The 24,880-nt window shown below is 39.5% G+C and overlaps 1 protein-coding gene across 4 annotated transcripts in view; it reads left to right on the forward strand.

Moving 5' to 3' along the window:
* The window catches only part of ANKRD46 (ankyrin repeat domain 46), a 67,868-nt gene that overhangs the window by 17,630 nt on the left and 25,358 nt on the right, over positions 1 to 24,880 (forward strand). For 2 of the 4 annotated variants that reach the window (XM_005215624.5, XM_025001636.2), the window contains exons 2-5: positions 9,142 to 9,237; positions 13,491 to 13,828; positions 14,999 to 15,157; positions 21,586 to 21,751. In XM_005215624.5, the coding sequence (XP_005215681.1) occupies positions 13,518 to 13,828; positions 14,999 to 15,157; positions 21,586 to 21,751 (636 nt within the window). In that variant the 5' untranslated portion in view covers positions 9,142 to 9,237; positions 13,491 to 13,517. Of the gene's footprint in view, positions 1 to 9,141; positions 9,238 to 13,490; positions 13,829 to 14,998; positions 15,158 to 21,585; positions 23,640 to 24,880 lie in introns of those variants that run through there. The other 2 variants (XM_025001637.2, NM_001034619.1) reach the window with 2 other exon arrangements.

Below are 24,880 nucleotides of genomic sequence, written 5' to 3' on the forward strand. Positions count from 1 at the left end.
GGAAGGACTGATGCTGAGGCTGAAGCTCCAGTACTGTGGCCACCTGATGGGAAGAGCTGACTTATTGGAAAAGACCCTGATGCTAGGAAAGACTGAGGGCAGGAGAAGTAGGCAGCATAGGATGAGATGGTTAGATAGCATCACTGACTCAATGGACATGAATTTGAGTAGACTCCAAGAGAGAGTGAAGGATGGGGGGCCTGGCAGGCTATAGCCCATGTGGTCACAAAGAATCGTACCTGACTTAGCGACTGAACAACAACAGCAAAAGGATCCTAAATCTAACTTAGTTTAAGATGAACCGTAAATAAGAATCTTGGAAGTTTTATAGTGAGCAAAGCAAGCATTGCATTAAGATTGCTATCACAGTAACACCGTTTGCCAGTAAGAAATGAAGCTGGTTCAACAGCCTTTCATTATAGTCAGGTTCATCTGTGTCACATTTTAAATACATTGCCTAAAAGCTTACTGTGGTAGTCAAATTTTGTCCAAAAATATTATTTGAAAATTCTCTTAGACTATCTTCAGTGTCAGTGAATTTGAATCTGGGTAATAATTGGAAGACTATAGGGCGGATTCTTTTTTAATATGCTAGGAAATTCAATAATAAAATTATGGTACATGCAAACAATAGAATATAACCACTAAAAATAATTTAGAAGACTGATAACTTGGAAGCATGTTCACAATATAATAAAAAAGTTTAACATTAGTATGTATAGTATGAATTAAACATTCATATAGAGAAAAAAGCTGTGAGACTGTAACGTCAAAATATTAATGATAGTTACTTCTAGTTGTTAGGATTATGATAACGTACTTTCTTCTCTTTGTTCATGTTTATTTTCATAAGAATTTTACAATGAACTATAGAACTAGTCATAAGAAAAATGTTACTTCAAAATCCTGTTATAGTGAACTTAATTGAGTGTACATTCAGCAAAGAATTATTGGAACCCCCCATGTCTAGGTTTTAAGAAACAATGTGCCAGGCACTGTGTAATCTGCCAGGATACACAGACAGGTCAGACCCGTTTTTTGTCTTCTTAGAGGCATGGTCTGTCAGGAATTTAAAAAACAGTTATAAACAAGCAACAAAGCTTTGCATAAACCATTTTCTCCTGATCATCTTGTTAATTGTATAGAAGCTGCATGGCATTTTGGAAATCTTATAGACTAAATTTGAAATCCACTCTGACAATAATAAACTTAGACCCATTAAATTTTCTAAGTCTTGAAAATTATCAAGACCACTCTATTACAGAAATACAGAGCTTCCAGGGAGGACTCAGTGATAAAGGATCCCCCTGCAATGCAGGAGATGCAGGTTTAATCCCTGAGTCAGGAAGAGCCCCTGGAGAAGGAAATGGCAACCCACTCCAGTATTCTTGCCTGAGAAATCCCACAGACAGAGGAGCCTGCTGGGCTATAGTCCATTGGGTTGCAAAAGAGTTGGACGTGACTTAGCGACTAAACAACAACATTAGAGAAATATAACTGCTAAAGATAAATAGACGGAGAAATATATTATGTGTGTTTTGGGAAAGGGTTTAAAGACTGTTAAAATTTTTACTTGCTCACAGCTAAATTTCTTTTATATAGGGCTTTTTATCCCCTTGTCTAATATCTGTGGATCCGTGCATTACTTAGGTTTTACGAAAGGTAATTTTAAACTGCAAGCAGTTAGGATTTAATAAATTCACTGGACATTCTTGTTTTATGGCTCTTTGAGATCATTTTATGTTTTAAAAACAACTGTATCCTTCTAATAGGGTAAGAATAATCAGGTGAGTGAATCCAGATTCGGGGGTTCCATTTACTAATGTCATTCTCAGTTTTAGTACTTTCCCTTGACATTGGAAAATGCAGGTGATAAGATCTGATAGCATATCTCTTCAGGTATGCCATTTTTCCTTGAATTTTGTTGAGTGTTTGGTACTTTGATCTCTGATCAAAGTTGTTTGTGTAGGCATAAGGCTGTCAGTCCATTTGAACCAAGAATGTAGCGTTTGGTCTTGCCTTTGCCAGTGACTTTTCAGAATGAAAAATAAATCAACACATTATGTATGGTTGGTGACATTGGATATAGAATACCAATTTAAAGTTATGGTATAGTAAGTATATGTTAAAATAGAACATGTTTTCTTCACTATTTCTTAACCATCAAGAATACTTAAAGCTGTTGAGATTGGCCTAAAATTAATGTAAAATAAAACTATAAAATAGAAAAGAGTGTTAACTAGAACTTTATTATCAAGTTGGCGACTCACAAGTTTTCACTGAAACCTCCTTACTCTTTGTTATGTGGGTTTATACAAGCGCTGTTTGGCTGTAGGAGCTCTTGTTACTGAGATCTGGGTGACTGCCTTGTCCCAGAGAATGAGTGACTCCATCCTCATGATTCCTGTGCAGTATAACAGAGCATGAAGTTGGAAGTTTTAAAGCTAATACCAGCCCTCTTAAGACCTGACCCCCAAAGTCCTGCTTCTAACAATCCCAGGGAGTTGGCCTCTGAACCAGTCGTTGAACACTGTCCCTTAGGAATCAAAACTAGGCCATGATGAACAACCTGAGGGCTTTCTGGGGCTTGACTATTCCCAGTATTGGCTGTTTTTGTGGGTTTTCCTCTGTGAGGAGGAACCAGTTCTTTTTCTTTCTTCGAGGTCTTTATTCCCCACTAGAGGTCACCCAGTTGTTAGAAACTGCTGTGTTAACAGGGGATCAGTGCTCTATGCAAGCTAGAGTACAGTTGAGGACTGGTCTCAGAGCTGTGCCCAGCCTCTGGAGGGTGGTAACTTACATTCTGGGTACTTGAGTCATATAGCTATTATGTAACTGAAGTGGGGCTTAAACCTAGGTGTTCCCAGTTCCAGATACATTCTGGGTGGAGCAGCCAAGCCCTCTGAACATCTGACTGTAGAGAAACTGCCTCTGGAGTCCTGTACACTCCTGAAAGCAGCCCCTGGCAGGAGAGTCTGACTGCATCGCACCCCTCTCCCTCCTGCATTCCCCACCTCTAAGGCCGCCTCCAGTGTGCCCACATCCTTTCACAAGGTGACAGACTCAGCCTTCTGTGAGTCTTGAAAGATATCACACATTAATGCTTGTGAAATGGTTCTTATGACGCCTTCCCTTTGGTAAATACCAGGGCTTCCACCTGAGCCCTTCCACGTGGTGAGTTCTACAAATTCTTCCATAAATAACCTCTTACTCTTCTAGCACCCAGAGAAATGACCTCAAAGAAGACCTTTCTTTCTTCCTTTTTTTTCTTTTCCCTTACATGGGGAAAATAAATACCTTCAGACTCAACAATATTTTCATCAAAATCTTTAGGCTTCCATATGACTCAGAAATTGCACTCCTGGCCATTTATCCCAGAAAAATGAAGATTTATATTCCCATAAAAAACATGCACCTGAATGTTTTAGAAGCTTTAGCATAACACCCCAAACTAGACATAATCAGATGTCCTTCAGTAAGTAGACAGTTTAACTGTGGTACATCCATACCATGGAATACTACTCAGCAGTTAAAAAGAAAGAACCTGTTGATACAGACAACAATCCAGGTAAATCTCCAGAGAATTATGTTGAGTGGGGAAAAAAAAAAAAAAACAATCCTCAAAGGTGGCATACTGTATGGTTCCATTTATGTATCATTCTTAAAATGACAGAATTCTAGAAATGGAAGATGGTAGTGGTTTCCAGGGGTTAAGGGAAGGTGGGGGCAGGAGGGGAATAGGTGTGTCTGTGAGTGGGCAAAGACCCTGGTGGGGATGGAGAGGTTCTGGGCCCGTGTCCTGACTTTATCAGTGTAAGTTAATATCCTGACTGATGTTGCACTACAATTTTACTCTATGTTATCATGAGGGAAACTGACTGGATGCCACACAGGATCTCTCCGTATTATTTCTTACAGCTGAAGCTGAATGTACGATTATCTCAAAAAATTTAACTGAAAAAATCTTGAGTCCTCTTCACCCTTCAGACTACAGTTAATATATATCCTGATTTTTATTCATTCCTATTATTTTGGGTGGGAGCTATTAATAGCTTTCTAGTGATTTATTTAGGGTCTTTGACATTTTCTTGGCAGGTTTCTAGTAAGTCTAATGCATTTATAAAATATTTAGTTTGAAATTGTAAATCTGTAATTTGATCAAGTTTATTTTCTTATTGGGCCTTGTCATATCAAAAGAAACTGGCAGAAAATAGTCTTTCTTGTAAATTTAAGGAAACATTTGGATTACTTTGGGGGTGCATAACTATATAATCTATAATTCTGTCTCCAATCACAAAGCAGCAATTGTCCTTTTCATAATATTGGGTTGACCAAAAAGTTCATTCAGGTTTTCTTATTAAGGTTGTACAGAAAAACCCAAGTGAACTTTTTGGCTAACCCAATATAAATGTTACAAACTTCAAAATAACCCCTGTACCATTTTAACATTGAAAAAGGAAGATTTTATATTAATATATTAGAGGCTTTAGTCATGAACACTCAGCTCCAGTGGGCAGGACAAGAGAGGAAAATAGTAAGCTTTGGGTAAACACAGATTATTTGTTCAAGGAAATCAATTGAGTGATTTGATAAATCAGTGATAAATGAAGTTTGTCTAAACTAGTATTACAGACCAACAGAAAACTAGGGAACAGTCGAGAAGTGTGGATGTTTTGAGTATTACTGTGTCATCAGGGTATTTGCTGAACTATTATGGGACTGGTCCTCTCATGCAGCTTGTCAGCCCTTGTCTTCACTTGCAGCCTCGCACTGTTGGCCTTTATGATACAACCTAACTTACATTGGTAAATGGAGCTTCATAAAATGCCACTAATTACTTTCCTATATAAGTTTACTTAAGGGGACTTGATAACAGCACGAATGACTAGTAAAAGTCATGAATTTCAGCTGGAGCTATAAATTTGGAATTTAGACTTTACTTTCCAACTTTACCACTTTGCATGGTATCTAGAACATTTTTGGCACACAGAAATGTTTACCTAGCAAATTACTATGGATTTTTTGTGGTCCATACTTCCTGTCCATGACCTCCCTCCCTTCCATGTTCCTTCAAGAGGAGAGAGTGGTCAAAAAGAAGTCTCTGGAAATGTCTCTCAGTGCCCTGAGGGGAAACCTGAGGGGCTCCCAGTGAAAGCGCAGAGATGGGGCACCACCAAGGTGCAAGACGGGTGAGGTCAGGTAGGTGGAAAAAACTGCAGTTAGAGCTGAGCCAGTTTTCTTTCACACTGAAGAGAAAAGATGGGGGAACAATCTCAGAGATTTAAGTATACCAGCATTCAAATTAGAAATTTTTTTTTTCCTTAAACGTACCTATTTCAGTTCAGTTCAGTTCAGTCACTCAGTCGTGTCCGACTCTTTGCTACCCCATGAATCGCAGCACGCCAGGCCTCCCTGTCCATCACCAACTCCCAGAGTTTACCCAAACTCATGTCCATCGAGTCGGTGATGCCATCCAGCCATCTCATCCTCTGTCATCCCCTTCTCCTCCTGCCCCCAGTCCCTCCCAGTATTGGTCTTTTCCAATGAGTCAACTCTTCGCAAGGTGGCCAAAGTATTGGAGTTTCAGTTTTAGCATCAGTCCTTCCAATGAACACCCTGGACTGATCTCCTTTAGGATGGACTGGTTGGATCTCCTTGCAGTCCAAGGGACTCTCGAGTCTTCTCCAACACCACAGTTCAAAAGCATCAGTTCTTCGGCACTCAGCTTTCTTCACTGTCCAACTCTCCCATCCATACATAACTACTGGAAAAACCATAGCCTTGATTAGGCAGACCTTTGTTGGCACAGTAATGTCTCTGCCTTTAAATATGCTACCTAGGTTGGTCATAACTTTCCTTCCAAGGAATAAGCGTCTTTTAATTTCATGGCTGCAGTCACCATCTGCAGTGATTTTGGAGCCCCCCAAAATAAAGACTGACACTGTTTCCACTGTTTCCCCATCTATTTCCCATGAAGTGATGGGACCAGATGCCATGATCTTCATTTTCTGAATGTTGAGCTTTAAGCCAACTTTTTCACTCTCCTTCACTTTCATCAAGAGGCTTTTGAGTTCCTCTTCACTTTCTGCCATAAGGGTGGTGTCATCTGCATATCTGAGATTATTGATATTTCTCCTGGCAATCTTGATTCCAGCTTGTGCTTCTTCCAGCCCCACGTTTCTCATGATGTACTCTGCATATAAGTTAAATAAGCAGGGTGACAATATACAGCCTTGACGTACTCCTTTTCCTATTTGGAACCAGTCTGTTGTTCCATGTCCAGTTCTAACTGTTGCTTCCTGACCTGCATACAGGTTTCTCAAGAGGCAGGTCAGGTGCTCTGGTATTCCCATCTCTTTCAGAATTTTCCACAGTTCAATGTGAGCCACACAGTCAAAGGCTTTGGCATAATCAATAAAGCAGAAATAGATGTTTTTCTGGAACTCTCTTGCTTTTTCCATGATCCAGCGGATGTTGGCAATTTGATCTCTGGTTCCTCTGCCTTTTCTAAAACCAGCTTGAACATTTGGAAGTTCACAGTTCACGTATTGCTGAAGCCTGGCTTGGAGAATTTTGAGCATTACTTTACTAGCGTGTGAAATGAGTGCAATTGTGCAGTAGTTTGAATATCATTTGGCATTGCCTTTCTTTGGGATTGGAATGAAAACTGTCCTGTGGCCACTGCTGAGTTTTCCAAATTTGCTGGCATATTGAGTGCAGCACTTTCATAGCATCATCTTTCAGGATTTAAGATGGCTCAACTGGAATTCCATCACTTCCACTAGCTTTGTTCGTAGTGATGCTTTCTAAGGCCCACTTGACTTCTCATTCCAGGATGTCTGGCTCTAGGTGAGTGATCACACCATTGTGATTATCTTGGTCATGAAGATCTTTTTTGTACAGTTCTTCTGTGTATTCTTGCCACCTCTTCTTAATATCTTCTGCTTCTGTTAGGTCCATACCATTTCTGTCCTTTATCGAGCCCATCTTTGCATGAAATGTTCCCTTGGTATCTCTGATTTTCTTGAAGAGATCTCTAGTCTTTCCCGTTCTGTTGTTTTCCTCTATTTCCTTGCATTGATTGCTGAGGAAGGCTTTTTTATCTCTTCTTGCTATTCTTTGGAACTCTGCATTCAGATGCTTATATCTTTCCTTTTCTCCTTTGCTTTTTACTTCTCTCCTTTTCACAGCTATTTGTAAGGCCTCCCCAGACAGCCATTTTGCTTTTTTGCATCTCTTTTTCTTGGGGATGGTCATGATCCCTGTCTCCTGTACAGTGTCATGAACTTCTGTCCATAGTTCATCAGGCACTCTATCAGATCTAGTCCCTTAAATCTATTTCTCACTTCCACTGTATAATCATAAGGAATTTGATTTAGGTCATACCTGAATGGTCTAGTGGTTTTCCCTACTTTGTTCAGTTTAAGTTTGAATTTGGCAATAAGGAGTTCCTGATCTGAGCCACAGGCAGCTCCTGGTCTTGTTTTTGCTGACTGTATAGAGCTTCTCCATTTTTGGCTGCAAAGAATATAATCAATCTGATTTCGGTGTTGACCATCTGGTGATGTCCATGTGTAGAGTCTTCTCTTGTGTTGTTGGAAGAGGGTGTTTGCTATGATCGGTGCGTTCTCTTGGCAAAACTCTATTAGCCTTTACCCTGCTTCATTCTGTACTCCAAGGCCAAATTTGCCTGTTACTCCAGATGTTTCCTGACTACCTACTTTTGCACTCCAGTCCCCTATAATGAAAAGGACATCTTTTTTGGGTGTTAGTTCTAAAAGGTCTTGTAGGTCTTCATAGAACCATTCAATTTCAGCTTCTTCAATGTTACTGGTTGGGGCATAGACTTGGATTACTGTGATATTGAATGGTTTGCCTTGGAAACAAACAGAGATCATTCTGTCATTTTTGAGGTTGCATCCAAGTACTGCATTTCAGACTCTTTTGTTGACCGTGATGGCTACTCCATTTCTTCTAAGGGATTCCTGCCCACTGTAGTAGATATAATGGTCATCTGAGTTAAATTGACCCATTCCAGTCCATCGTAGTTCGCTGATTCCTAGAATGTCGACGTTCACTCTTGCCATCTCCTGTTTGACCACTTCCAATTTGCCTTGATTCATGGACCTGATATTCCAGGTTCCTATGCAGTATTGCTCTTTACAGTGTCAGACCTTGCTTCTATCACCAGTCACATCCACAACTGGGTATTGTTTTTGCTTTGGCTCCATCCCTTCATTCTTTCTGGAGTTATTTCTCCACTGATCTCCAATAGCATATTGGGCACCTACTGACCTGGGGAGTTCCTCTTTCAGTGTCCTATCATTTTGCCTTTTCATACTGTTCATGGGGTTCTCAAGGCAAGAATACTGAATTGGTTTGCCATTCCCTTCTCCAGTGGACCACATTCTGTCTGACCTCTCCACCATGACCTGCCTGGTGGCCCCACAGGGCATGGCTTAGTTTCATTGAGTTAGACAAGGCTGTGGTCCTAGTGTGATTAGATTGACTAGTTTTCTGTGAGTATAGTTTCAGTGTGTCTGCCCTCTGATGCCCTCTTGCAACATCTACCATTTTACTTGGGTTTCTCTTACCTTGGACATGGGGTATCTCTTCACGGCTGCTCCAGCAAAGCACAGCCGCTGCTCCTTACCTTGGACAAGGGGTACCTCCTCACAGCCACCCCTCCTGACCTTGAATGTAGAGTAGCTCCTCTTGGCCCTCCTGCGCCCGCGCAGCCCTACCTATTTGGTTTAACATAAATATTGGATGGTTTTTACTTTTCCCCCCACTGCAAATAGCATTTTATTTCTGAAATTGCTTTGGTGGGCTAACCTGAGATGCAGCCACCATTTCTAATGTGAAAAATATGCATTTCAAATTCTGGTACGTTAGAGCGAATTTTCACAGTCCAGTGAATTTTCTTCACTGCTGGTGGCACATTATCTGACTCTTCCGTCTTTCTGACCGTGTTTGTGGGCTCCTTTTGCCACTTTATTACTCCTCAGTGGCTTTACCAACTTCATAAGTTGATGCCTTACCCATTGATTGTCTAGAAAGTGTTTACAGGTCCCTCTACATTGTCTGGGTTTAGTAGAACAGCAGGTCCTTTGTTATAACTGAATTTTCTCTTTACTGTAGATCCTTGCTGGCACATTTCTGGATTATCTGGTGAACCTTGTTAAGAATTCAGAGAACCTGTCACGTGATAAAGAAAGATCCAATCTTAAGGCTTACGTGAGTATTTTCTACTGTGGACTTCTTCACAATATGCAAAAACTTCAGTGAACTGTGGTCTTGAATTTGGGTATATTCAGTTCTGTAATCAAGATGAAAAATATGATCTATCGTTAGACTTTAGGCTTATTCAATTTGGAGGTTAGTAGTTTCTTAAGGACACAGAGAAACTCACATAATATACCATGCTTATTCTCACTCAAAAAATAGACAAGAAAGTCTTGCCCTTTTTACTGAGCCAATATTCAAAAGAATCCCAGTCTGAAAACCACAAGAATTCTTACTGTGTTTGAACCAAAAAACACTAGGTTTTTTGGTTCAAAAACACCAAGTAGATTGTTTTTCATTATCTATTCTTAGAGAATTTAACCGAAGCACATTACCTCTTGAAAAATTCTTGATACATGGTATTTTAATTTTTAAGACATTTGTGATACCTCTGTCTTTTTTTATGATCCAGTTAAAAATACTATAGGGGAAAATAGGGAGATTACCTTGAAAGAGAATTTTTGACTGTTTTTTGAGTAACATCTTCCCACTGGGTTAGTTTCTTTTAAAAGTATTATATAATATAATAATCTGAAGTTTATCTTATCTTGATTTCTGTAATTCTTAATCATAAGCAGATTTCCCCCTTATTTAGAATTACCCTTAACAGTTCCTTCTCACCCTACATTTCTGTGTTAATTCTATCTAGGATATCCCTCCAGTATGCCCCCTTCTCTCTGCCACTGTATTAGATCAGGTTATCCTCATTTATAGCCTGGATTTCTACAATGACTTATTGATTGGTCTCCCTGTCTCCAGTCTTGAGCCCCTCCAATCCAACCTCTTTATATTGCCAACAAAATCATCTTTTTGAAAGAATGATATACTAAGACTTTGCCATTTCCTTGACTTAGAATGCTTCAATGACCCCTACTAAAATCAAGTATAGTAAATCTTACCATGGGCTTATTCAATTCAGTCACTCAGTCGTGTCTGACTCCCATGAATCGCAGCACACCAGGCCTCCCTGTCCATCACCAACTCCCAGAGTTTACCCAAACTCATGTCCATCGAGTCGGTGATGCCATCCAGCCATCTCATCCTCTGTCGTCCCCTTCTCCTCCCGCCCCCAATCCCTCCCAGCATCAGGGTCTTTTCCAGTGAGTCAACTCTTCACATGAGGTGGCCAAAGTATTGGAGTTTCAGCTTCAACATCAGTCCTTCCAATGAACACCCAGAACTGATCTCCTTTAGGATGGACTGGTTGGATCTCCTTGCAGTCCAAGAGACTCTCCAGTCTTCTCCAACACCACAGTTCAAAAGCATCAATTCTTCAGCGCTCAGCTTTCTTCACAGTCCAACTCTCACATCCATACATGACCACTAGAAAAACCATAGCCTTGACTAGATGGACCTTTGTTGGCAAAGTAATGTCTCTGATTTTTAATATGCTGTCTAGGTTGGTCATAACTTTCCTTCCAAGGAATAAGCGTCTTTTAATTTCATGGCCGCAATCACCATCTGCAGTGATTTTGGAGAAGAGAGATCTCTTCAAGAAAATTAGAGATACCAAGGGAACATTTCATGCAAAGATGGGCTCGATAAAGGACAGAAATGGTATGGACCTAAAACGGAAGCAGAAGATATTAAGAAGAGGTGGCAATACACAGAAGAACTGTACAAAAAAGATCTTTACAACCTAGATAATCACGATGGTGTGATCACTCACCTAGAGCCAGACATCCTGGAATGTGAAGTCAAGTGGGCCTTAGAAAGCATCACTACGAACAAAGCTAGTGGAGATGATGGAATTCCAGTGGAGCTATTTCAAATCCTGAAAGAGGATGCTGTGAAAGTGCTGCCCTCAATATGCCAGCAAATTTGGAAAACTCAGCAGCGGCCACAGGACTGGAAAAGGTCAGTTTTCATTCCAATCCCAAAGAAAGGCAATGCCAAATGATGTTCAAACTACCGCACAATTGCACTCATCTCACACGCTAGTAAAGTAATGCTCAAAATTCTCCAAGCCAGGCTTCAGCAATACGTGAACCGTGAACTTCCAGATGTTCAAGCTGGTTTTAGAAAAGGCAGAGGAACCAGAGATCAAATTGCCAACATCCGCTGGATCATGGAAAAAGCAAGAGAGTTCCAGAAAAACATCTATTTCTGTTTTATTGACTATGCCAAAGCCTTTGAGTGTGTGGATCACAATAAACTGTGGAAAATTCCGAAAGAGATGGGAATACCAGAGCACCTGACCTGCCTCTTGAGAAACCTGTATGCAGGTCAGGAAGCAACAGTTAGAACTGGACATGGAACAACAGACTGGTTCCAAAAAGGAAAAGGAGTACGTCAAGGCTGTATATTGTCACCCTGTTGATTTAACTTATATGCAGAGTACATCATGAGAAACGTGGGGCTGGATGAAGCACAAGCTGGAATCAAGATTGCCAGGAGAAATATCAATAATCTCAGATATGCAGATGACACCACCCTTATGGTAGAAAGTGAAGAGGAACTAAAAAGCCTCTTGATGAAAGTGAAGAGGAGAGTGAAAAAGTTGGCTTAAAGCTCAACATTCAAAAAACTAAGATCATGGCATCTGGTCCCATCACTTCATGGGAAATAGATGGGGAAACAGTGGAAACAGTGTCAGACTTTATTTTAGGGGGCTCCAAAACCACTGCAGATGGACTTATTGGGAAGATTAAATAAAATTCATTAAAAGCCCTTAATGCGGTGCCTGGCTCAGAACAGGCCCTCAGTCTGTCTTACCGTTTCCCCTTTGCCCTCATGGCAGCAGCAGAGCTTAACATGGCCCAGGACCAGAGGGGCAGTGACTCTGTGGGAAACCAGGCTAAAAGGGGTACCGGCCAAGAATCTCACCAGACTCCAGAGCCAGGCTTTCTGAATCCCTGTGAGGTTAGGCACAATAGATTGATCTAGCATCCAATTCCATCTGTGTTGCAGAAAGACTTTGCCTGGTAAATTACAAGCCAGCTCATTTGTGACTAAGCTTTTGTAACCTTAGGAGCCATCTTTACAAACACATTAGTCTCTGCCTTTGTTTTCTTCTTTCGGTTTGTTTTCTCTTTAACTCCTTAGTAAAGTTTCTTGTGTCAGGCTTTAACTTTTTCTTAAATGGATCAAGGAAGAGATGGTTGCAGGTGGGGTGGAGATGCACATGCATGCATGCACACTGAGAGACCCAAGAGATTTCTAGGGGCAGGGAGTGTCAGTGAAAGAGGTGTGGACAAACCCGTTGGTGAAGTGAGTCTACTCGGATGGGTGCAATATTAGCATGGACACAGCTATTCCCATGGAGACCTCATCTCTCCATCTTCAGACAGTGGGCGTTTGGCAAAATCAGGTAGCTAGATGACCATAGAACAAAGCAGAATAGGATCAATACTGTAAAAAAGATGGAAATTCTTAATTTCATAATAGGTCTGGTTTTTAAATTTAGTTTTCTGCTTTCCTTAGCTTTTCTCTTTCTATTAAAATTTGACCTTTGTGCTCTAAACAGCATTTGAAAGTGAAACTGATAGTCGCTCAGTCGTGTCCAACTCTTTGAAACCCCCTGGACTGTGGCCCGCCAGGCTCCTCTGTCCGTGGGATTTCCCAGGCAAGAATACTGAAGTGGGCTGCCCTGCTTTCCACTAGGGGACCTTCCCAACCCAGGGATCGAACCCACATCTACTGCATCTCCTGCAGTGGCAGGCAGACTTTTTACCCACTGAGCCATCCGGGAAGCCCCAAACAGGATCGAGCAGGTGCTTACTGAGTGTGAATTAAGTTCATTTTTTTTTTTTATGCTGATTCAGTTAACTTTTGAGCACATGATTCTGTTTTACCGTATAGAATATCTCAAGTACAATAAGAAACAAATATATGAAAGAGAACTGCTGTGTGTGTATGTGTGTGTGTGTAAGGAACTTACTGTCTGTGTCTTCCGACAATGTAATAAAGCTAAATCTAAGCACTTATGTCTTGCTTTACTTTAAAAATATCTCAGTCTTTTTATATGATGAAAAAGGGCTTTATGATAATTTAATTGCAATTTTGATCCAGCAGATATGGTAAAACTTAGACATTTTAATGGAAAATAAGATATAATTGATAACTCTGATGTTTCTGTTTGGTTAAGTAACTTATTAGAGGCAGGAGACCAAGAAGGATGAGAAATAGTACTTTTCTAAATGACTTCACTCTCTTGATTTAGTTTGGCTTCTCTGAATCTCAACTCACCTCATGTTTCTTTACAGGCACATTCCATCCACCACATCCGAACAATGTCCTACGTTTTTGTAAATGATTCTTCTCAGACTAATGTACCCTTGCTACAGGCCTGTATTGATGGAGACTTTAACTACTCCAAGAGGCTTTTGGAAAGTGGCTTTGACCCAAATATTCGTGACAGCAGGGGCAGAACAGGCCTTCACCTCGCAGCAGCCAGAGGGAATGTAGACATCTGCCAGTTGTTACATAAATTTGGTGCTGATCTCCTGGCCACTGATTATCAGGGAAACACGGCTCTTCATCTCTGTGGCCATGTGGATACTATTCAATTCTTGGTTTCCAATGGACTCAAAATTGATATTTGGTAAGTTCTGTGGTTTTTGAAGTCTCGTCACTTCCTCCCATTAGCCTCTCAGCCAGTGGTCTAATCTTGGAATCTATTGATTTTGTTTCCTCATTGATCAAGTGTAGTGACAAGCTCAGAAAGGTATGAGGACAATGAGTGAGGGAACAAGAGCCTGACTTCTAGATTTGTGCTGAAGCAGTGTAAAGTTTTCTATGAAAATAGTGGCTAAGTTCTGCTACTAAATAATTATGTATTATAAGACAAGGGAAAAAGAAGAACTAACATTTGTTGAAAATCTGTTATGACCTGGGCACTGCGTTTACTGTGTTAGCTCATTTAATCTTCAGAATGAATAGCTCTTAAGTATTTGTTTTATAGATGAAATAGTTGAGACAAGAATTCTGGGTTAAATGACTTAACACAGTTGGAATTTAAAACTAGTTCCACCTGGTTCCAAAGCTTGTTTACCTTCGTGTAATATACCAGACTAGCTTCATTATCTCTCTGGACTCATGAAGTATAAGAGTCCTTCTTATACTGAACAATTTGAAGAAGTAGTGTTTTTTGTTTTGTTTTAGTGATACCTTGTCTCTTGAGTGGGAACAATATCAGGTCACTTTAAAAATAAACCTTGACCTTTAAGATACATTTTTTATACCTAATTTATTGGTGTTATAATGTCCCTAAATCCGAATAAGACAGTAAATGATTCTGCTACTATAGGACAAAATGTCTAGGAATTAACTATAGGATTCAGTGTTGGTCAGGCTTTCTCCTGTTGTTAAATGGTTAGGTGAACCAACGCAGATTATTTGATTGCTTTTGAGCTTAGGTTTTTTTGTTTTTTTCTTTTAGCTCTTAGACATTTCAAAAAATAGACACTGTTCTCATGAAATATATAAATGTCAGATAAGAATGAATCTAGAATCTAGACTTTTCCAATTAGTTTCTAGGAAGATGCCCTTTTTTCTTTATTCTCATTTATCTACTCTTGACTATGTATATTTTTTCCTTTTTCCTAAAAGAAAAAAAAAGGTTAACTCAAAATTCAGGCTCCATCTCAACCACTGGTTCTGTTCTGGTTTTAATTTTGAGTTAATGGGGCCCGTGCCTTCCTCACTGAGATCCCCACAAATGGCTACTAACAGTATAGTGTAACAGCTATTTTTATTTTTATGAACTTTTTAGCAACCATCAAGGTGCTACACCCCTAGTTCTGGCAAAGCGCAGGGGAGTGAATAAAGATGTCATCCGATTGCTGGAATCGTTGGAAGAACAGGAGGTAAAAGGATTTAACAGAGGAACTCACTCAAAGCTAGAGACCATGCAGACAGCTGAGAGTGAAAGGTACTTAAGATTTCATTTTTTTAAGAGGCAAGTCACTTCAGGTGAATCTTTTTTTGTGGTTTGTTTCTTTTGTCTTTTTAAATTTATTTGTTTTTAATTGGAGGATAATTGCTTTACAGTATTGTGCTGGTTTCTGCCATACATCCACATGAATCAGCCATAGGCATACGTATGTCCCCTCCCTCTTGAGCCTCCCCCGCACTACCGCCCCACCATGTCACCCCCTAGGTTGTCACAGAGCACCGATTTGAGCTCCCTGAGACAAATTTCAAATTCCCGCTGGCTCTCTGTTTTCTGTATGATAATATATACGTTTCAGTGCTCCTCTCAGTTTGTCCCGCCCCCACCTCCCCCTCTGGCCACAGGCCTGTTCTCTGTCTCCGTCTCCATCGCTCCCCTGTGAGTAGGTTCATCAGTACCATCTTTCTAGAGTCCATTTACGTGGGTTAATATACGCAGTATTTTTCACTTTCTGACTTAGACTTCACTCTGTTTAATGGGCTCTAGGTTCATCTGCCTCATTAGAATTGACTCAAATGCATTCCTTTTTGTAGCTGAGTAATATTCCCTTTTGTGTATCTTCTATAGCTTCTTTATCCATTCATCTGTCCATGGACATCTAGATTGCTTCCACGACCTAGCTATTATAAATAGTGCTGCAATGAACATTGGGGTGCATATGTCTTTTTAAATTATGGTTTTCTCAGGGTACGTGTCCATTAGTGGGATTGTTGGGTCATATGGTAGTTTTATTTCTAGGTTCTTTTTTTTTGGAATCTGCATACTCTTCTCCATAGTAGCTGCATCAATTTACATTCCCACCAGCAGTGCAATAGGGTTCCCTTCTCTCCACACCCTCTCCAACATTCATTGTTTGTGGATTTTTTGATGATGGCCATTCTGGTCAGTGTGAGGTGATACCTCACTATAGTTTTGATTTGCATTTCTCTAATAATGAGGGACGTTGAACATCTTTTCATGTGTTTATTAGCCATCTGTACGTCGTCTTTGGAGAAATGTCAGTTTAGGTTTTCTGCCCACTTTTGATTGGGTGTTGTTTTTCTGACATTGAGCTCCATGAGCTGCTTGTATATTTTGAAGATTAATCCTTTGTCATTTGTCTCATTTGCTATTATTTTCTCCCTTTCTGAGACTTGTCTTTTCACCTTGTTAATATTTTCCTTTCCTGTGCAAAAGCTTTTAAGTTTAATCAGGTCCCCCTTGTTTATTTTTGTTTTTATTTCTATTGCTCTAGAAGGTGGTCATAGACAATCTTGCTGTGATTTATACCAAAGAGTGTTCTGCCTATGTTTTCCTCTAAGAGTTTTATAGTTTCTGGTCTTACATTGAGTGAATCTTTTTTGACAACTTTTTGTCAGCTTTATATTTATTTGCTTTCAAGTAAAGTGCTTGACACTTTGTTTGAACTCTCTATTGGTCCTTATGGCTCCAGATTACGATTGAAAAGCCATTAACAGAAAACACTGTGTGCCCACACGCACAGAATGCTCTGTTGGCCACTGTGGAGGGCAGCCTGCTGTGTTGGCAGGACAAGAGAAGAGCCGAATAGGAGAGAAGGAAACAGGAGTTTGAGAATTTAGGTACAGGTCACAAAAAGAATGGGATTTCAAAAAAGGCAGAGAAAGATAGAAGAACTTGGACAATGTTATGAAAGGTAGTTCCAGAGATAGGGAATTAAAGTGCTAAGGGAAAAGTAAAACAGGAGGAGAGTAAGACAAGATTTAACACATACACAATTCAGTGATGTGAAAGTGACTTTAACATGAGTTGGAACAAATTAAATTTGGGCTCCTGTATGTAACTGAAGCTAAGATGGAGTGACTGACAGGGTCTCACGTATCTCCTCATTCCTCATCTAAAGGCAGTTTAGAACATAGTTCAGGAAGCCTGACAAGGTGATCAGTCATCTTTTCTCTTGGCGTCACGGCTCAACAGGTAAAGCCTCTAGGCCAGATTTAGTTGTACCAGCTTGTAGTTTGGTTGACCACCATGTCATTTCAGGCTTCCAGATAATGCAAGGTAAGAAGTATAATGAATTTACATAATCTCCTCCTAGATTTTTCAGGGGACTGGGGCCCTCATTAGCTACTGACTCAGTAGCAGATTGACCATGACTTAGAATTAGGAGCATATGGTCCACTCAGACTTTGGGATCATTGTTTCTGTGAGTTCCAGATGAAATCCTCTCTGACTTTCATACTTCACCCTTAATTTGATTCCTGTGTGCGCATGATTCCTTTCCTCCTTCTTCATAGACTTGCTCATGTACTTCTTCGGGACCACTAATTCCACTCTCAAGTTTAGGATTATTTTGCTTGTGGTAAACACTTATTATTGTCCAAAGAAATTAAAGTGTTTTACTTCTAAAACGGTGCATGCTCCTCATGACTTATCACTGAAGGCTGGCAAGTACATAAAATAAGAAGTCAGCAGTGCACTGGCAAGCCCTTCTCTCACCTGTGTGCTCTGGATTGGCACACAGATTGCTGTAAGAAACTTAATAACATTGAGTTATCTGTTTTTTTTAAAGATCATATGCTTCCAAAATAACTTGAAATGTATTTTCATAATGACTTTGGGCTTCTTTACCATGAAAAATGTCCTAGATGTGCTCTTCCTGGTCTATTTTCAGGATCTTGCTTGGTATATTGTGTTACTAGCCAGTTTCTTGGCATCTCTGTATTAGAAATGTGTTTTATTTTGCCTCAGTTGTGATTCCTTATTAACTCAGAAGTGATTAGTCATTTGAGCAGTGCAGTGTAAAATATTTATTCCTGCTTCTTTCACATACATGCCATTGCACTTCAATATGAGGATTCATATTATTTACAGCATTAGGTAAAGCTTGTTCTTTAAAAATTAAATTATTAATACTTGTACTACCTAGTTGCCTGGTCTTACTCCTGCCCTTCAGTGTCATGATAGGAAGGTGTGGTTGAAGCTTAAACTAGAAAGCTTAAAAGCAGCATCATTGGTCATTAGGGAAAATGCAAATTGAAACCAGAGTGAAATACCGCTTCGTACCCAACAGAACGGCTGCAGTCAAAAAGATGGACAATAACAAGTACTGGCAATGATATAGGAAAATTTGAACCACCCTACATTGCTGGTGGGAATGTAAAGTAGCTGCTGTGGAAGATAGTCTGGCAACTCCTCAAAAAGTTACACAGAGTCACCATATGACCCAACAATTCCACTTTTTGGTATATACCCAAGAAAATTGAAAACACATGTTTACACAAAAACTTGTATGCAAATTTCACAGAAGCTTTACTTATAATAGCCAAAAGGTAAAAACCACCCAAAAGTCCATCATTGATGAATGGATAAGCAAAATGTCATCTATCCATTCAGTGAAGTATTATCCCACTATAAAAAGTAATGAAATACTGACATGTGCTGCAACACCAATGAGCTTTGAAAACATGCTCCATGAGAGAAGCCAGGCACAGAAGGCAGGAGTGGTTGCCAGGAGCAGGGGAAGGGACAAGGGCCGGTGGCTGCTGAAGGGCACAGGGTTCATTTATAGAGGCAAGATGACATTAGATAGTGGAGGTGGTTCTGCAGCTTTGTGAATTTTCTAAATAACACTAAATCATGTACTTTAGAAAGATGAATTTTATGGTATATGAATTACGTCAACTTAAAGTGAGGGGGAAGCTTAAAGGTGTTGGCTAGTACATGGCATTGTGGCATAGCTATGTGATGATTAGCCTTTTCTAGAACAGGAGATAAAGCAAGACTTTGAATGTATTTAGTATTTTCCTGTTCCCTTATAATTCCCTAAAACATAGCATAACTTCTTAAGGGCCTATAAATCAAGTTGATGAAAAATATTTCCCTACACCATTTAACCTAAGTTTAATTTAGTTCCTTTTTATGTTAGGTATGGGCTGACAGAGACGGTGTAGACGCAGTGTACAAAAAAATTAAACATTGTACACACAGACCATCATACTAGAATCACACATTTCCTAGATAGTGGGAAATATTTCATTGGATCAAGTCACAATAGACAGTTCAGAGTGTCAGAACTTCATGAGCTCTTAGAGAAGGCGCGACTGAAGTCTCATTTTATAGGTCCCCACCCCACCCCCACTATCCAAAAGTAGAATGTTCCTAGGGAACTTTTCCTTAAGTCGAGATGGCATAAAGTGAAGAACCTTAGGACTCATCTTACTAACAGACGCACAAAAGAAACTGAGATAAAACACAGGTGCTTCAAGCACCGTTCAGGGCTGGGCAGCTGGACACCGAGATGCTGTGAGGTTCCTGGGGAAGGAGCTGGGCGGGGCCAGTCTTGCTGCAAGACAAATGCTGAACACTGTTGTGCTTTATGCCTTTCTTCCTATAAAAGCAAAAATCCTCTTGGGATTTCTTTTAATTAGCAAATACAGGTAGTATAGTAGATGTTTCTTAAAAGTGAGGTGGCATAAAGTGAACTTTCAAAAAGTGGGGGATACCTGTATATCTAACACCTTTAAGTATGAGAGCATTTTGAATCAGATGTAGTCAGTAAATTTCATGTAAGTCAAAATGAAGACATTATTAGAGCAGGAAGTACAAGCATTTAAAAATATGTAGTTCAGGGTCTCTGTGTATCAAGCTAACTCAGATGTTTTAAAAGCCTTTTTTTTAAACAGAGTAAGTGAAATATCTGTGGCTAAGAAGTTTGGGATTTGTGATAACTTTGTAGTCATATAAAACTTAAGTGCTTTGTGCCTCTCCACATGTGGTTATTTAATAAATAGAGAAGTGAGCCCAAAAAAAAAAAAAAAAATTAACCTCTCCTGAACTTCTCAGAGTTCTAATCTTATCTTTGAACTTGCTAGAGTTTTCTTCAAATTTTTGTATTGTTATAAATTCCCATTGAAAATGTCTTCTCCTATTCAGAAGATAAACATTTTTTATCATATAAAAAAAGTTTGGATGGCAAACAGACTGGCCCTTTACAAAGTCATTTTCCTAGGATTGGAAAAGACACTAATGCCAGGAAAGGCTGAAAGGTCTGTGGTTAACAGTGTCGGTGAATAAAGTAAAATTGTAACTTACCAAAAAAACCTGTCAACTGTGCATGATGAACCAGACTCTTAAGATCTTGTTTTGTGCTGTTTCCATTGTTCTGTCCCAAGATGATCAGAAGAATATGAAAAGAAGTTTAGAAAGAAGAATAACAGCAATCACTAGTTAATACCTATGATGATGGTCATTGTGGCTTTAATCTAAATGATACCCTGTTATTGGTCCTGCATGTTGTGACATAATTGTGGGTGCTAATCTCTTGGAGCTTCGAACTCATCACAGTGCAGCCTCTCGAATACCAGTGTCAGATATACTCTATTTGTAGCAGTCATGTTCTCACTTACATAGTTTTTATGGTACTTGTACTACCTTATTTTCAACTAGACTCAGCCTTTATACAGAAGAGAAGTAAACTTATTTTGTGTTATTGTACAAGATAAAGCTAAAACTAGTGGGAGGAAGCTATTAAGAGGAATCACTAATGGCTAGCCCTGTCCAAGTGTACAACAGAGTAAGCATCCATTATTAGAGTATTTCAGTTTAAAGAAGGAATTCCTTCATTGGTCAGATTATTGAACTAAATTGATAAAAATCCACCTTTAAGATTCACACACTGTTCAAGACTTCTTCCCTGGTGGCTCAGAGGTTAAAGCATCTGCCTGCGATACAGGAGACCCGGATTTGATCCCTGGGTCTGGAAGATCCCCTGGAGAAGGAAATGGCAACCCACTCCAGTATTCTTGCCTTGAGAATCCCATGGAGGGACGAGCCTGGCAGACTACATCCACGGGGTCGCAGAGAGTCAGACTCGACTGAGCTACTTCACTTTCACTTTTAAGACTTCTGCTTCACTGTTGGGATGTTTTTGTTGTTGTTCAGTTGTGTCCAACTCTGCAACCCCATGGACTGTGGCATGCCAGCTTCCCTGTCCTTCACCATCTCCTGGAGTTTGCTCAGACTCATGTCCGTTGAGTTGATGATGCCATCTAACCATCTCATCCTCTGTTGTCCCCTTTTCCTGCAGCCCTCAATCTTGCTAGCATAAAGGTCTTTCCCAATCAATCAGCTCTTTGTATCAGATAGCCAAAGTATTGGAGCTTCTAACTTTGACTCTTCTAGATACTTAAACAAGGAACATAATCATTATTGTTTAGCAATTTATGGTTCAAGGTAAATTGTCCAAATACTTGAAGATATTTAAATTGGTACATAAATGGGTATTTAAATCGGTACATAAATGGGTTAGAATATATATGTCAGTTTTCTTCTTGTCAATGTATATTTTAAGGTTGGTCTTCTTAAACAATGCAGTTTCTGTGGTTTTTTGTTTTTGAAATGGGTGATGTGTTGTTTCATGCCCTTCTTTCTCTTTGCTTCTCTCACAGTGCCATGGAAAGCCATTCCCTCCTCAATCCCAACCTGCAGCAGGGTGAGGGGGTCCTGTCCAGCTTCCGCACCACATGGCAGGAGTTTGTAGAGGATCTGGGCTTCTGGAGGGTGCTGCTCTTGATCTTTGTCATCGCTCTGCTGTCTCTTGGCATCGCCTACTATGTAAGTGGGGTGCTGCCTTTTGTGGAAAACCAGCCTGAACTGGTACATTAGAGGAGCTCACGGGAGAGGAGACAGATGCCAGTGTCCTGGCTTCCAGTGTTCGTTCTGTTTATCAAAATCTCTTAGTGCAGAGCAGTGAGGGCTGTACTTTTGTTTCTTTTTGCATTTTTACACACTGTAATCCTTTTAGAAGAACAACCTGTCTGTTTGAACTAACTACATACTGTAGTCAAGGATGCTGTCCTAAAACTACCTCCAGCTCATCCTGACTTCTTAGGAAAGGCTCTGCATAGCCTTGTTTGATAACAATGTGGCATTGACTAATGAATGCGAGATAGAGGATGAGACTAGGAAATCCTTGCTACAGAAACCTTAGCCAACATAAGACCAACTAGAGTGAAATGTTTAAAGTTTGTTTCATATGATTAGTTGTGGTTGGTATTTTTGTTTTGTTTTTGTGTATTTTTTGCAAGAGCTGCTTTTTGCTATTTACTTTCTCTGGGGAATAGTAGGGTATGGGGAAATGAAACCTTCAGCTTAAAACCTGAAGCGCTTTTTTCAGATCTTGTAGCGCAAATCAGTATTGTTGGGATCTGTTTGGTTTATTTTCATATTTTCAAGGGATCTCTTTGGTTTATTTTAATATTTTCAAGTCTAGTCACAAACCAAACAGAACTTTTGAAAAGGAGCTATATTTTCCTCAAAAAAGATTGATTTGATCTTATATTTATTTGTTTTTAAGGTAAGTTTGATTTTTTTTTGTAAGCTGCTTTGCTTGTTGTTAATATCTGTGAAAAATGAACTTGAGAATTTTCAATTGAGGAACTTTTAATTTCCCCCTAGTGTTTATTTCAAAGATATCCTATTCATCAAAAATACAGTTGGAAGACTTTTTCTACTCAGTAGTTAGCAGGAATAAATATTTCTGATGTTTAATGTCACTGTAATTCTGTAGTACCATTATTATGGTGAAAAATTCAGTTCTATAAGCTAGCTGTGTTGTCATGATTATATCATAGTTCATAATTTTTTCATTTTATGTGCAATCCTCTTTAGAGGCCCTGTTAGAATTGTCATAACAATCCCATCCATGTCAGTTGTTCCCTGATGGAAAGAATGGATGGAGCATTTCTGAGTTAACAGTGCTGAACAGTATTGTACCAGGTGTCTTTATCAATGGTAATATTATGTAAATTGAAATCTGGCCCCCAAACTGTATTTCAGCTTTCTGCAGTGTGTTTGAAGGCCTCTTGTTAATGATTCTGCTATGTTTATATCATATTATTGGGTTATTAAAAAAAAGATATGAAGACTTGATAATTATTCATTAGGTGTAGTCAGAAAATTGTGGTGAAAGAACTATTGGTTTTATTTTTTAGAACATAGTCCTCTAAGCTACTGCTAATTGAATTGTTGCTAGAATTAGAAATTATAATTTAGAATAGAATTGGTATTTCTGTGATTCCTTTTGCTTCTTAGTATTTTCTCTTCTGCGTTTTATATATCTAGGATTGAGGCATCTTCTTTCATGTGACTTTATCCTGTCTTAAAGAGCTGTTCTGAAGTTCCTGATTTACCTGACTGCCTCAGGGTCAGCTCATAGCCTCTTGCTTTTAGATTAGCTGCAAACAAAATTAATCATACTTGGTGTAAATACAGCAAAAAGCAGTGGACGTTAAAATGGAGAACACTTCAGATTAAAAGCTTTGGAATTAGCTTTGTATTTGTTTGTAACTCTAAACAGATGTGCAAAATTGGTTAACATATATGTAAATATATTGCATTTTTAAAGATTAATGTTTCCCTTTAAGTGATGATTTCTTTGTATTCTGTTCTCTGCATTCAGTATTCAATAATATTACCAATAAATATATTTATAATCTCTTAATCACAATCTATTTTCTTATTTATCATTGTTTTTCTTTTAATTTAAGATTTTTAAAAAATAGGTTCCAGTTGGCTGTTCAAAAAAGCAAAGAGCTTTTTTTGAAACCCCATGTAATATGTGTATCAAGTTTTATTTGTGTTTGCCTTATAAATGTTCTGACACTAATTTGGGTGAATTGCTTAGGGATTTAAGAGTGATAATGCTACTGTTGCTAAGTCACTTCAGTCATGTTCAACTCTGCAACTCCATGGACTGTAGCCCACCAGGCTCCTCTGTCAGTGGGATTCTCCAGGCAAGAATACTGGAGTGGGTTGCCACGCCCTTCCCAAGGGATCTTCCTGACCCAGGGAGCGAACCCACATCTCTTAGGTCTCCTGCATTGACAGGTGGGTTCTTTACCACTAGTGCCACCTGGGAAGCCCAAGAGTGATAATAACTACTATGATTAAGCACCTCCCAACTGTATAGGTCACTTTAAAGCCTCATCTCATTTAATCCTGAGACTTCCCTGGTGACTCAGATGATAAAGCATCTGCCTACAATGCTGGAGACCTGGGTTCGGTCCCTGGGTTGGGAAGATCCCCTGGAGAAGGAAATGGCAACCCACTCCAGTATTCTTGCCTGGAGAATCCCATGGACACAGTCCACAGGGTCACAAAGAGTTGGACCCAACTGAGCAACTTCACTATCATTTAATCCTTATGATCATCCTTATGTTCCATGTAGGATGAGGACACTGACACTGTGAGGGTTGACTAATTGGTCAGTTACTTAAGGTCAGACAGGCAAAGAGCCTGGTGGGCTGCAGTCCATGGGGTCAAAAAGAGTCAGACACGACTGAGTGACTAAGCACAGCACTCTTTATTTTGTTCAAAACTTGACCAGGAACTTTACCTCTTCCTAAAAATCTTATTCTTGACAGCAGTGCTAGTGATGATAGTTGAGTCCCCCACATAACCCTGTCAGTGGGCACTGATGACTTCATTGTTTCTTCTAGTATGCCTGTGCCTGGGCACTCACGTACTGAAATACGCACTTTGTTATCAATTACTTTCCCTTTATATTACATGATTTATACTAAGTCATTCTATTAATTTCAGCAATTGTTACTCACTTTTATCGGGGATGCCTACTACAGCTTCTTTTATCATCTCCGTTTACCTTTTCCTAGTAGTTTATTTTGGAGGGTATACCAGGAAGTAGCATTTCTCAAAGTTAATGGAACACTGGGGAGAAGAAAA

The sequence above is a fragment of the Bos taurus genome, chromosome 14, assembly GCF_002263795.3.
Source record: "Bos taurus isolate L1 Dominette 01449 registration number 42190680 breed Hereford chromosome 14, ARS-UCD2.0, whole genome shotgun sequence".
NCBI lineage: Eukaryota > Metazoa > Chordata > Mammalia > Artiodactyla > Bovidae > Bos > Bos taurus.